The 13411-nt window shown below is 44.4% G+C and overlaps 1 protein-coding gene across 11 annotated transcripts in view; it reads left to right on the plus strand.

Moving 5' to 3' along the window:
* COL13A1 (collagen type XIII alpha 1 chain) overlaps positions 1-13411 on the plus strand; it is an 83482-nt gene that overhangs the window by 63240 nt on the left and 6831 nt on the right. For 2 of the 11 annotated variants that reach the window (XM_042862758.1, XM_042862760.1), the window contains exons 35-43: positions 643-696; positions 1440-1481; positions 1994-2020; positions 2912-2992; positions 4799-4834; positions 5842-5895; positions 6182-6235; positions 6886-6921; positions 10082-10168. In XM_042862758.1, coding sequence (XP_042718692.1) covers positions 643-696; positions 1440-1481; positions 1994-2020; positions 2912-2992; positions 4799-4834; positions 5842-5895; positions 6182-6235; positions 6886-6921; positions 10082-10168 — 471 coding nt within the window. The other 9 variants (XM_042862756.1, XM_042862761.1, XM_042862762.1 and 6 more) reach the window with 7 other exon arrangements.

The following is a 13411-nucleotide window of genomic DNA, read 5'->3' on the forward strand; positions in this document are numbered from 1 at the left end:
ACCTTTCCTGCTCAGTGAATTAAAAACAGTGCAGAGCAACACGTGTTTTCCAAAGTGCAGTATATCTCAGGATCCTTAGACCATCCTATCCCTTGGAGTTAGGTGCTTCGGCATCAGCAGACATCTGTCAGATCTCCAGCAGCAGACAGGCAGCCAGTTGAGCATTAGTTCCTGCTGCTCTCTGGCGGTGCTGGGCTCTGGAAGCTGCCTGTAAAGCCTGTACAGCTAAGGTGGCCCATACCTAGTTTGCTGTCAGCATGAGGCTTCTTCTGAGTGGCTTGCTGTGCTCCCTCCCTGGGAGGCTGTAGTGCAGCAGAGATGTCAGGCTGTTATTGGGGAAAGGTGGACAGAGTCCCACGCTCCCCTTACACAGCCCCAGGACACCGCTCCCAGAGACCTCCTGTTTTGTAAAGTTGTCATCTCTGGAAGCAGACGTGCTGAAGAGACATCAGTGAGCTGTTAGTGAAGCTTTGAGATGCTTTCAGAAATGCCACACTTTTGGCATTCAAAAGTATAGTATAGTCTCACTCCTCCTTTTTGGGCACTGTTGCTTCTCAGCATCTGGGTGGTTGACACGTGGCTTCTGAAGGAGTGAGACTCCAGAAGGCAGCTGGCAGTGACAGGCTGTGTTGTTGTGTGCAGGGAGAGAAGGGTCAGCCTGGGGAGCGTGGAGACAAAGGAAATCCAGGAGAATCGGTAGGTCACCTATCTCATTTCCTTTCTGCAGCAGGGGAGGGATGGCTTTGGCAGCAGACATCCTCTTATGATGCATCCCACAAGCTTTACCTCGTGGGACTGAACTGCCAGAATTGCTGGCCACCTTTAGCTCCTGATGCCCTACTTTTCTTCTACACAAGAACAGTCTAACTCACAAGCAATCAATAATGAATGCCTAAGGAAGAGCACAAGATAATTGGAAGCACACAGTTACTTTCCTCAACATTTGTGGTGAAGGATTTTTCTGAAAAAAATACCTGCCTGGACCTAGATATTTTCAATATATGTTGGCTTAATGAATTTGCCCCTTTTCTCCTCAAAGCTCACTGAACTTCCATCATGCCCTGCAGTGAGGAGTCCCTCAGGCTATCAGTATTCATGTTTGTAGAGCTAGCTCCCTTTTCTTATACTTTGAAACAGCTAGCTGAAGTAACAGTGCAAGACTAGTGGAAGTGTATTTTTTTCTGTAAAAATATCACTGCTTTCCTTTCCTCTAAATCTCTGCAACTACTGCAATAACCCCTTCCAGCATCCTGCTGCTGCTTCTTGGCTACTCTGTCCTGGATTGCTGTCGCTTCTGAACGCAGCCCTCTGGGGCAGTCCAGGTTTCCAAGCCTGGTGGAGCTCAGCTGCTCCATGTGCCCTGCCTCCCCCCTGAGCAGTTCCCCTTCACATGCTGAAGCCAGCAGCTTGACACTGACTTCTCTCGCATTGTTTTCTAGATGTCTGGCCCCCCCGGACCTCAAGGCCCACCAGGACCTCCAGTAAGTGTTGTGATTCACCTGAGGAGAGAGGCACTGGGAGTATGAATGAGATGAAAGTGGCTGGGGAGGATTTGGGGGTGTAGAAAACTGCCAGAAACACTGCAGCATTGAAGCAGCAATGCACTTAGTGTCACTTCCAGAACTACCTCCAGGGTAGGTCAGAGCTACGATGAGCTGGGAAGTTAAAAGGTGAGAGGTTAGATTAGCCTGAGATGAAAGGGAAGACAGTAGTGAGATGGGATGGACAGGATTAAAAGGATCAAGTGCAAAAATGGTCTTAATAGCAAGCCTGGCCTGCTGCCAGGTTGTTCTTGGCGAGAGCCTCCTCACTGCCAGATGAGAACAGTACGTGAAGTGCCCTTTACACAAATAAAGAGGCCTTTGGGCTAAGCATTTGTGCCCTCAGTGTATCAGGAAATGAAAGCTTTATGCTGCCCAGTGAACTGGCGTGCCTGGGCTTTAAGGCACGCCCTTAAATGTTGCTCATATCTCGTTTCTCATTCCAAACACAGGGTCTTCAGGGCCTTCCAGGACCAAAGGTAAGGCTGTCAAATTTTCAATCCTGAAATTTTGCTAGAGTTATCCAAAGTGCCAGAATTCCTCACAGCAGCAGCTTCCCGGCTTTCAAAGTTGCCGTTCTTCCATATTGGGTAAGAGAACAAAACTGTATATTATCCTGAAGGGATTGGATTAGTAGCATCCATCCAGAAAAGTGGTCATTTTCTCCTGTTCTCAGCCAGAGAAGTGGGAAGCCTCTGGTCCTTGGAAATTTTCCCATGAGAACATAGCTGAAATCTTTGTCTGAAGGGTAAAGGTCTGTACAGCGGGATGGACAACCTGCCATACAATCCAAAGTAACTGAGCTCTATTTTAAAATTAGCCAGGTTCGATGTGCTGTACATCCTGCTGTAATGCCATTAAGAACTTCACTGTTCTCAGGGATTTAAAGCTTTCTCATCTCCATCTACCTGTGCTTATGCCCAATCTACTGGCTGGCAGGTGCAAAGGAAAGGGAAAGTCTGTTTTCCAAAAGATTTTTACTTTTTTCAAAGCTTATAGACACTGGTCATTCCCTTCCAATGAACTGTCAGTTTAAAATTCAAAGCCACCCTATCAGATCATTGCCAGATACTTGCATTTACCTGATGCTCCCTGCAAGAGCAGGGAGAACAATACAGCAGGAAGATCTGTTCCCCTTTGACCATCTTTAATTATCCTCTGGACCTGACTGTCTTCTTACTGGCATTGATTAGAACAAGTCACTTTGACTGATGCTGGTTTTCTTCTGATTGAACCAAGAATTGGGCTAAAGCACAGCTCTTTTTTTGCTGCCTCTCGCATTCTCTGCTTCTTTGTTGCTCTTGGAATGAAGGATTGTTTATTATATAAGTGCTGTCATGGTGGATTTATTTTCTCCATCCTTCCTTTAGGGGGAAGCAGGGATTGATGGAATGAAAGGAGAGAAGGGTGTCCAGGGTGAAAAAGGAGACAGAGGGCCACTGGGATTACCCGTAAGTATCCAGGAAGCAGGCAGTGCTTTACAAGCCAAACTGGTATCAGCCGTAAAAAGATCTCTTGGTAGGAGATGCATGCAGGGATTTGATACGTAAAGTCAGAGAAAGAGATGATCTATAAATAACAGTGCCATTGCTTCTTAAACTCGCAAAGCCTCCATTTCTGTACGCAACCTGTGATCCTTTCAGCAATCTTTTTAGTTCTTCCTGCTTCTGGCAGCTCTGGGAAAAGCAGTAGCTTTCCCACAGGTCACTTGCAACCTCTGTAACTGGCCTTGCATCATCTCCCTGAAGCACAAAGACGTGCAGAAGTGAAAAGGAGACACTTTCCCAACAGTTTGTCTCCTGGGCAGGCTTTGTACAAAAGTGTGGCATTTCTGAAAGCATTCAACCCTTGCTGTCCAATGCTTTCCTATCACTTCTGCAATGGAAATGATGCTTTCCCTGATGCAGGAGAGGCTTCCTGTATTCCTTGCTGTAGATTAATTCAGGATGAAAGTAGTGCTAACGCGTTGCTTAGCTTACAAGGAAGGATTTTGGCAGAGTGGTAACATTGCACAAGCTTCAGATACAAACCTGAGAATTTTGCAAAGAAAAGCTCACAGATCATATCTACTGAAAGCCTCTACAGCAGGTGTCTGAGACTCATCTGCTGCTGATGAGTTAGCAGTAACTTAGTTCTACTCAGTTGCTCGGATGGTGAATGTGCTCATGTGAATGCACTGATGGTAAAGCACACCCTCTCTCTTCACTAAATGGTACTGACTGGAAACGAGCACTGCAAAGAGTGCATCTCGTGCTTTATGATTTTGTTGTCAGATTTTGTTTGATCACCCAAAGCTGACTTTGGCTGAAATGTGCACATCTTTGTTTGTAAAATGTTTTCCTGTATTTATAGCAGTCACCTTCCTGCCTCTGGTGCACTTCATCTGACTGTAGGCACCTAACTGAGCTCATAAGGTGTGTTTTTGCCATGGGCTGCACACATGGCATGGGGAGAAACTGATGCTTTCAGAAGGCTCTAATCTGAAGGGCAGTGAAGCCAGGAGAAGTAAAACCTCAGTTCCCTTTCTGCTCTGAGAAATGCAGATGGGAGCTTTCTGTGCTTTAGTTTTTCAGTTATTCTTTAAAGTCTATGCAGTACTAGGACAGGGAAAGGACGTTCTTGCGACCATCTGAGCACAAGACACCCCAAGAGTTACCATGCATTGAACCCCATCAGCCATCAGGGCCCCATGCCTGCATTCCTGTTCTTGGTCTTTTGACCTCTGTAGTCCAACAGCATCAAAGCCCCCTGGCTCACAAGGGTTCCTGAGCTGTGGAGTGGGGAGGACTGTCTCAAAAATGTTCTTGTTGAAATGTTCTGTTGGACCAGTGATAGCAGCTGGCTAACTAAGCCCTGAACAGAACAACTGCTAGGTTTCATGCTGAGAAAATTAAGGGCAACCCAGTTCTGCCACAAAGGCAGTGCAGGTTTCAGCTGTCACATTGTCCTTGTCTGCAACAGAGCAGCCTTTTCCTCAGAGGTTTTCTTGATGGCACGGAAAGAGGGGAAATTTGCATTCTGAGGGGGATCCAAATATTACAGGCCAATATTATACGTATTCAATGTTTCTGTGTTTTTGTTGGTTTGCTTGTAAGCACCATCATCTGTCCTTGAGATCTTAGCTTTTGTTGATTGCAAGTGTATGTTTGTCTGGAGTCACTGCTTCACTCACCTCTCCCCTCCCCTCTCCTCTCCCCCCTCACCCTCTTCCCCTTTCCTCTTGCCTTGTTTTTGTTCACCTTTCCCCATCTGTTCAGGGTGCTTCAGGTTTAGACGGCAGGCCTGGACCACCGGTGAGTTCCATTTCTCCATTGCCCTATGTTCCTCTCCCCAGTACTGTGACTTGTCTCGTCTTTTTCACCAGTCTTGTTTACACCAAAAATAACATTATTTTCTCCAAAGCAGGTTTGGAATGGGGGGAGGGGGGGAGTGTTAAACTTAAGGATGAGAAGTGATAAACTTGTCTTTTGATACCGTGAGTCTGTCTGGATCCCAGCATCATAGCCTACTTGTTCCACTTCATCTCAATAACAAGACAAATTCTGCATGGTTCAGTGACACTCGGTTCTCCTGTCTGCTTTGTTGTGAGGGGTCTCCATCTCTATCCTGTCATTCTCCACAGTCACCTTGCTTGCAGCCTTTTCACAACAGCAGCTGTTGCCACTGTGTGACAAAAGTACACACGGTAGAGTTAGGAAGGTGAATGCCTCACTGTGCAACAGTGTGGGACAGATCTGAAGGTTGTGCTTTATCTAGACTGCAGAATGCAGTCTGGAAGAGTTGAAGCAGACCCTTCAACAGGCAGTGCTCCAAAACAAGTTTCACAGGTGTCTTTCAACTTGCATGACTGGCTGCAAACTCTTTTATTTTTGCCATCTCAGCTGACACTGGGGGGAAGGAAATGATAGAAAGAAAAGAAACTCACTTAATATATTTCTAAATAGCCTTTGTTCTGCTACAGCTTTCAGCCTTGTCTGTGACAAACAGGAGAGAAAAAATCCATCGTGGCAGTAATAGAAATGCTTACTGTAACAACCACCAAGGCATAGCTTCAAAATTAGGAAAGGACACTGTGAGATGGTGCTGGTGCAGTTCCTATGCATAGTCTTCGGATGGCATGCAAGAACTTCTTCAAACCCATCACCACCATCACTGAAAGCTGTAGTGGTACTAGATGCCTTTAAACACTGGACTGTCCTTCTCAGCTGTGCTTTTTCCTGAAGGAGCAGCAGTGTCTCCTGGCTTTAACAAAGCCCCACAGTAAGAATGACCTGGTGTGTTTTCCTCCCTGCAACTACAGGGTACTCCAGGACCAATTGGGGTTTCGGGACCAGCAGGACCAAAAGGAGAAAGGGTGAGTTTGTTTCAGAACTGAGCAATACTTTGTAACTTCTTTGAAGATATGACAGCTCCTTAAAATGGGGAAGCTCTGTGTCTTTCTAGGAGCTGGATTTTTTTCTCTCTCTGTGTATGAAAGACCCCCAGTTGGCATCTTTGACTTCTGTCTTTTTCTTGGGGATTTAGGGGCTTTAAAACACATCTTTTACATTTCCTCTCTAGTATTTTGTTAGTCATTGTTGTGCTGCCTGTTCATACTGAATGGGTATGTAACAGTTTCTACTCTTCTGTCTCTATTTCAGGGTAGTAAAGGAGATCCTGGAGTTGTAGGACCAATGGGACCAGCAGGACTTCCTGTAAGTACAGGAGTACTAGGGATTTGCCATCTACAAGTTCCTATTTTGTTGTGGTTGATAGCTTAAATTGCTGTTGCAAATAGCATTTGCAACTTCAGCTAGGTTAGGTGTTAAATAACCAAATTTAAGAGCTTAAATATCCTATGGGAGTGAAAGAAAGAGCTGAGTAGTTTCAGAGAAGTCATTCAGAATGAGGCAGACAAAGCTGAAGGGAACTGTTAACTTACCACAGTCCTCAAACTACCAAAAGAAGCGGCGTGAGACTCCCAGGATTTGTATCTTAGTCCAGAATCACAGAATTGTAGGAGTTGAAAGGGACTCTGGAGATCATGAAGTCCAACCCCCTGATAAAGCAGATAGGTGTCCGCATTGAGAAGGCAGTCTTTTCATCACAGTGACAAAAATTGCCTTCAGTGAAGTTAATTCTCTGTTTTTTCAGCTTGTCTTGCTTCTGACTTAGAGAAAAAGCAGTGGTGTTTTAGCCTGGATGATCTAATGGAGGTGGGAAGAAAGTAGTCTACAGGAAATGTTAGATTTCACCATCTAGTAATTGATATAAGCGGAAGGGACAAACTCTTGGGCACAAATCCTTCTTTTTGAGTGGGCATACAATGTTAAAGTATTTTTATTTTTGTGCTGATGCATTTCAGGGTTTACAAGGTCTGCCAGGTGACAAAGGAATCCGGGTAAGTTACCAAGCAAATTTTGTTCTTTGCACAGCGGTTATTTCTGGGCATTGTAAAGATAGCTAGCATGTAATTCTGTCTGCTAGACTTTCACATTAATCACTTTACTACCTGTATTTTAGAAGGTGATACCTGTAGTTTATGTCATCCTCTAGGGCATCACACTGTATCTCTCTGAAAGATGCAGGATGGATTTTCTGATGTTTCACTGTTGTCATAACTCTGTTGTCACTGAAGCATAGGGCTTCATGTGTAATAGAGTTAAACCACATGTCACACTTTAGGAAATCCTACTCTCTGTTTTGTGATGTACGTAGAGAACTATGAGAGCTACCATGAGAACTGAGACACAGCTGCTAAATCTTACTAAGTTACTTTTGAATTTGCACTGAAGCATGATAAAGAAGGTTGACCTCAAGCAAATGATTCTCCAGAGAATCTGGAAGAGAGAAATTGAGAGATGATAAATTCATGTACATCAAAGAATTGGACATGAAGTCTTCTCAGGCTTTGCCCTGAGTGGATGTGCTGAAGAGTTGGGTCAAAACCAATATTGCGAATGGCTGCTCTTCTGCCTAAACACCTGTGTTCTAGAAGGATAGCCCTGACTAAAAAGCATGCATTGAAGCTCTTCTTCCATTCAGTTCTCAGTGACATGAGGAGTTTTTCGTTTGTGAAGGCCCCAAATCTTTCTGATTAAAAACAGAAAAAAGACCAATGGTTGAATATAATTTATATCTAGAAGTGTAAATGACTTCTGGATTATGGTTTTAAGATTACAATTGTGTAAATATATCAAGCAGTTTAATATAGTATATGTGTATGTATTTTTGTGTGTATTCACACATACACATGCATACTTTCTTCATAAGACTCTGGTATCACCTAAATTTACCTGAAAATAAGTTCATATGCCCATGCAGTGATTTCATGATATGAATTTGCTTTTTGTACATACTGAGCGGTGTTCTCTGTTCTTATCTGCAATGTATTTCTGATCTTACTCTGCATAGATTGAGCAGTTCTGAAAAGCAGTAGCCAATTGGCATCTTAAACTAGGGGAGAAAGGTATCCTGGGAGCTCCAAAGTTCTCCCCTTTTTTAATTATTCCATTTCTGGCTTTGCTTCTTAACTTCCTCCTTATTAAGATGTATGATGTTTTGTTTTACGTGGCTTCTAAACAGAAAATGGCCATAACAGAATTCCTAGACTTCTTCAGTTGGTTTTTCGCTGGGATTTTCACTGACTGTAAATAAGCTACTAGGGTTTCCCTGAGCTCTCAGGCTATATTGTCTGAACACCTCCATCCCTTTGAAGTCATTGCAGACATCTTACCAGCACCATTTAGGAGAGATTGACCCAGTGCTTGTTCCCCAGGATTTGCTCTGCTGCCTGGTATTCCCAACTGAGCACTAGTTTTCCCTCAGTGGGGCACAGCTGCTGTGCCAGAACCTCCTCAGAAATGAGAGACAATCTCCCCCAAATTAACTGCTGGCAAAACTGTGACAGTTCAGCCAGGAGACCTCAAAATGAATGAGAAGAAATCTGTGAAGTTAAAGAAAAGGCAGCACTCTGACCTGACCTGTTCTACAGGGGGGTGGGTCCAGGGATACCACACCTGGCTTTTTGGAAGTGGGAGATGTGTTTCTTTGGGAAACCTCACTTCATTTTTTTTTTTTTCTTTCTGGCCAGCTGCAGTATGCATGGCACTTTCATATGAAGCTTTTCAGTGTGGAGTACATTACAAATTGAAAATCAACTCTGTTAAGCTTCTGAACAGTTTGCCAAAACCCTCTGTGCACCCTCTTAGTTCCTTTAGGCCAAGTAGCGCTTTTTAAACCCCAGTAACCCTCCTGCTGCCTGTTGCTCAGTGCACGGGACACGTAGAGCCAAGATGGTGGCACCAGGTTACGATGGGAGCAGACAGCCCTTCAGAAAACCCAGCTGAAAAAGTGTCAACCCTATCTTTTGCTACTAAGCTGATATCTTTGCTGCTGTTCTAATGCCTGTATTTTTTTCTCGTGTGTGTGTGTGTCTTCCTCGCTCCTACAGGTCCACCTTTGTCCCCTTTATCCCTTCCTCCTCTTCCGCCTTTCTTCCTGGTTCCTTCCTCCTCCCTCCAGAGCAACCCATGCTGTATTTTCCTGGATCATTCCCTGTTCCAGTGCTTGGTTCTGGGTGATTCCGTCTCGTTGCTTCTGCTCTCCCATCCATTTCTCCTGCCAGCTTTGAGTTTAACACATTTTAAAGAAGAAACAGCAGCCTGTGCTGTCTGATGTTATCCCTAAATTCCTTTAACCTTCCCCACAAGGACCCTAAATTCAATTCCCTGTGCAGCAGCCCCTTTCCCTGTTTATGCTCAGCAGCTTTGGTAACTTCCTCAGTTATACAGAAAGATTTGCTGTCAATATGACCAGCAAATACCCATGTAACACCCAGCCTTGGCTGACCTGCTGTGGGTAGGACATATCATCTCTCATTGAAGAGGGACCATAGGACATCTGGACATTCCCTTGGCCACAGCTATGGCTGGCTTTCATTGACCCACTGCTTCCCCTTGCAGGAGAACAAGGCTCCTCTTTGGTTATGTCAGTGGCTTTTTTCTCCTCCTAAAACGTTCCCATGGATGAGAATTTATTTCTGAATGAGAATTCAGAGAAGAAAAAGTAACATCAGCACAAGGAGCCTGGGCCAGCAATGCCTCACAACCACAACAGGAGGTCCTGACTGGGCTCTGCCTCAAGGCTTGTTCCCAAGAGCACTGCTGCCAATCACCAGCTGATGAGAGCAAGTAGCATACAATGTCTGGAGGAGGTTTTCCCATCCTCTCTTCCCACTGGCATATGAGAAGCCCAGGGAAGTGGTCATAACAACAGTGCAGTGCTCCGCTGCTATGGCACTCCACCTTCCTTTGATGCAGTGCCTGCCATCATCTGTCAGTGTGGGATTTTAGGAATGGCCCTTGTGTTTGTACAGCTTAGGAAAGGTTAGTAGTACCATATGTTGCTCTTCACTTACCATCTCAAAGGGAGGTTTCTCTTCTTTTAAAATGTTGCCTACGCGTTCATCATTTTTAAACTATTGCTGACATTTGTTTGAAATGGATGATCCTAAAGCTTTTGTGTATTCTTTTTTTCTTGGACTAAACTGTTATTTACAGGGGGAGAGGGGCAAGAAAGGCTCTAGAGGGTCTAAAGGGGATAAGGGAGACCAAGGAGCGCCTGGATTAGATGCACCCTGTCCGTTGGTATGTTCTGTTTTATCAAATGCGTTGTTTTAAGATGTGTTGGTGGGGAAAAAAGAACCTCCTTTGCTGCTAGCTATGATTTTCCTTTGGAAGCGTTCAGTGTCATCATGTCTCCACAAGAGCAAAACTGGTTTTGTTGCCTTGGAGTAACAGCCAGCCAATGTAATTGCCTGAGAATGACACAGGACACTCGAGCCGCATTACCCAGACTGGAAGCACATCTCAGTTATTTTCAATGGAATACGTTTGTGCCAAGATACACTGTCTGTAAATCTAGATGTAAATTTATGAATATGTATACATTTTCATCTAAACTCATGCACTGCAGTGAACGTGCTGCCAGAAATGACCATAAATCCCAGGAACACTTGTGCTTCATGCTTCTAGAAATTCACGTGCTGGAATTTCCAGTGAGGGTAGGAAGAACGGATGATTTGCAAACAGATGAGATACAGTTCCCATCATCTCCAGTTTAACTCACTCACACTGATTTGTAGATTGCAGAAAAACAGGCAGCTGATCACACAGACAAACTAAAACAGAGAACAGTGCCATATTGGGTATGCAGCAGAGTGCCCTGTGACAGTCCCAGTGCAGGACCGTGCCTGTCCTCCGGTGCCATGGAGGTGACTGGCATCAACTGAAATAACGATAGTGGTTGATTTCATAAACAGGGTCTCCGAGGTTTTAAAGGCGAGAAGGGTGAGCCGGGGTTACCTGGGCTGGACGGGCTGGATGCCCCATGCCCATTGGTATGGTGTACCTTCCCTTTCCTGCATGTTTGTTTGCTTTCATATCTTGGTTGTTATTTTCTGGTACCTCCATGTAGTTGCATGCCCTAGAGATGTATGACAGCTCTTTCCTCACCTCTCTCCATCCCACCTCCTTCACACCGCTGTTGTCAGAAACAGCCTTTTTCTTCCTATGATTCACAGCTGCTGCCAGTGTTACTTTATGGCATGAGGGAAAATGCAGCAGGAATGAGAATTTAAATGCTGCTTCAGTTCTCACTTTGCCTTCACTTTGAGATCTTCTGTTAGACTAATGCACGAAGACTGCCTCTGCACTAGCTTGGTTTCTGAGCCAAGGAGCTGAAATGCTTTCATCCTTCATTAACATTAATCGCTTGTATGTGTTTAGCAGTTTGACACTGCTCTGTGTTACTCAGTCACTCTGAATATTGACTGGAAAAATACAGCTGTTAGAGGCCCATGTGAGACGTTACTAGACACCTCCCTCAGCTCCCACTAGATAATTCCTGTTTGTGATTCTTCCCTGAAATGAAAACAGTACCCACAGCATCCAAAATCTTGAACTTGGAATCACCTGTTTTCCCATATCTGTCTATTCTAATATTAAAAAGTGATCACTGTATTAGTGCTTCATTTAACCCAACTACTGAGGCACAAAAGGTATTCAGGAACACTTAACCTCAATTGATTTATAAGTATCATTCACAGAGATCATTTGTGGACGTGCTGCATTTGGGCGAGGTTGTTGCCCCCTCCAGCTGTCTGCACCACTCCATAATACCCTGAGACTTGTGCTCTCTTGCCCTTCCTGCTCCCATTTAGCATGGCTAGGTTTGCTTGAGGATGACCTTTCCAAACCTTACATTCACTTAGAGATGTTTGCTTTCATTTGCAAGAGATGTGGTATCAGTTCCTTCGACTGGCTGGAAAAATGTATCCCGAGGAAAAACGCAATACCATGTTTAGCAGGGCTTTCTAGTTTCCTGGGGAAACTAGCCCTGGAGTTGTCGTTATGAAAGCCTCCATTATTTGGCCTCTGTGAAGTGCCAGCCTTGGTGTTCCTTCCAGCACTCCCTCCTCAGTATGCTCAATAACCATTGTCTCTTCATAGCAGCATGGTGACTACTTGCAAAGCCTCAGTTGCCACTCTGTCAATTCCAGGTAGTACAAAGCAAATCTCAGAAGCAAGATCATGCCTGTGAAGGAACAAAAGCCATGTGTTTCACCTCCCACTGCCAATAGCCAGAATTCCTATGGAATAAGTTTGGTCTGAGTACAGCACCTAATTTCACAGGTGCCAGGCACAGATTCTGCGTGTGCCCCCACAGACTGCCTTTTGTTTGTCTCTGCCTTTCCTGGCCAAATTACAGTGCACACCTCTTCATGCCTATTTTTTTAAGGAAACTTGACAGAAAATGTGGTAAGAAAATCTGTAAGAAACATAGATGCTATTTTTATTTACACAAACAGCATACTGGCATGCAAACTAGCTTGAGAACTTGAGTAAGCATGGGTTTTGATCCAGCTTGTTTAAAAGCTTAGCATCCTGCTGACACACCCATGCGCATAGCTTATGGAGGCCATGAACTAATGATTTACACATTGATATGTGGATGGAGATACTTGATACTAATAAGCATGTCCCATTTCCATTCTCTGCAAATTAGCCTGCAACAAACACTTCCTTATGACCCTGGTCTTCCTTCAATCCCTACACTATAACTCTGCCTTTCCATTCCTTCATGAACCTAACTTTCCATTTCCTCCTGCAACGCACTGCACCAGTCACTCCTACCACCAGCAGAGTACCAATGGGAATGCCACAAGTTACCCAGTAGTCAATTGATCTAAAGTTCAGCATTTCCCCATAGTGGGAGGAGAGGGGGGTGAAAATATACCACAAGGGGGACCATAGTCCAAAAAATTGATTCAGAAAGCAGCATGGTTGCAGCATCAGGACACTATCAGTTCATGATAAGCATCAGTTCTTCTAAGCATCTTTCTGATAGGTACTTTTTGTCCCAGTATGCTACTGTGCATTTGCTTTTCTATTTGCTGTGTTTTGTTCCCTTCTCAAATGGGATGTACTTTCTCATGAGGTACTTGAGGAAGTGAGAACTGAGTCATTTGACTGAAGATATGTGCCTGCCTGCCTGGCTCTTTGTACAATCTCACTGCCTGTAGTGGGGTTCTCATGGGGAACAGAATCGGCCCCAGAGCTTCACACGCACACACAAGAAGTATTTGACTTCATGCTGCAAATGTAGCTTCTTGGGCCTGACTTTCCAGCAGCTCATCTGCTCAAGAGCACATTATTATCAACACTGGGTTCCTGTTTTCTCTTGTTACATGCTAATTAATGTCAGTTATTCACAAACACATTTCTCAAATGCTTAGTCTTACATATTTTAGTGGCAAAGTCCTTGAAGTATCCAACCTTCAACATAGAAAAATAATAAAATTGCATCCTGGCCTTGTAGCCCAAGGTTTT

This window comes from Lagopus leucura, unplaced genomic scaffold (genome assembly GCF_019238085.1).
Source record: "Lagopus leucura isolate 7727_CA_CO unplaced genomic scaffold, USGS_WTPT01 Super-Scaffold_739, whole genome shotgun sequence".
NCBI lineage: Eukaryota > Metazoa > Chordata > Aves > Galliformes > Phasianidae > Lagopus > Lagopus leucura.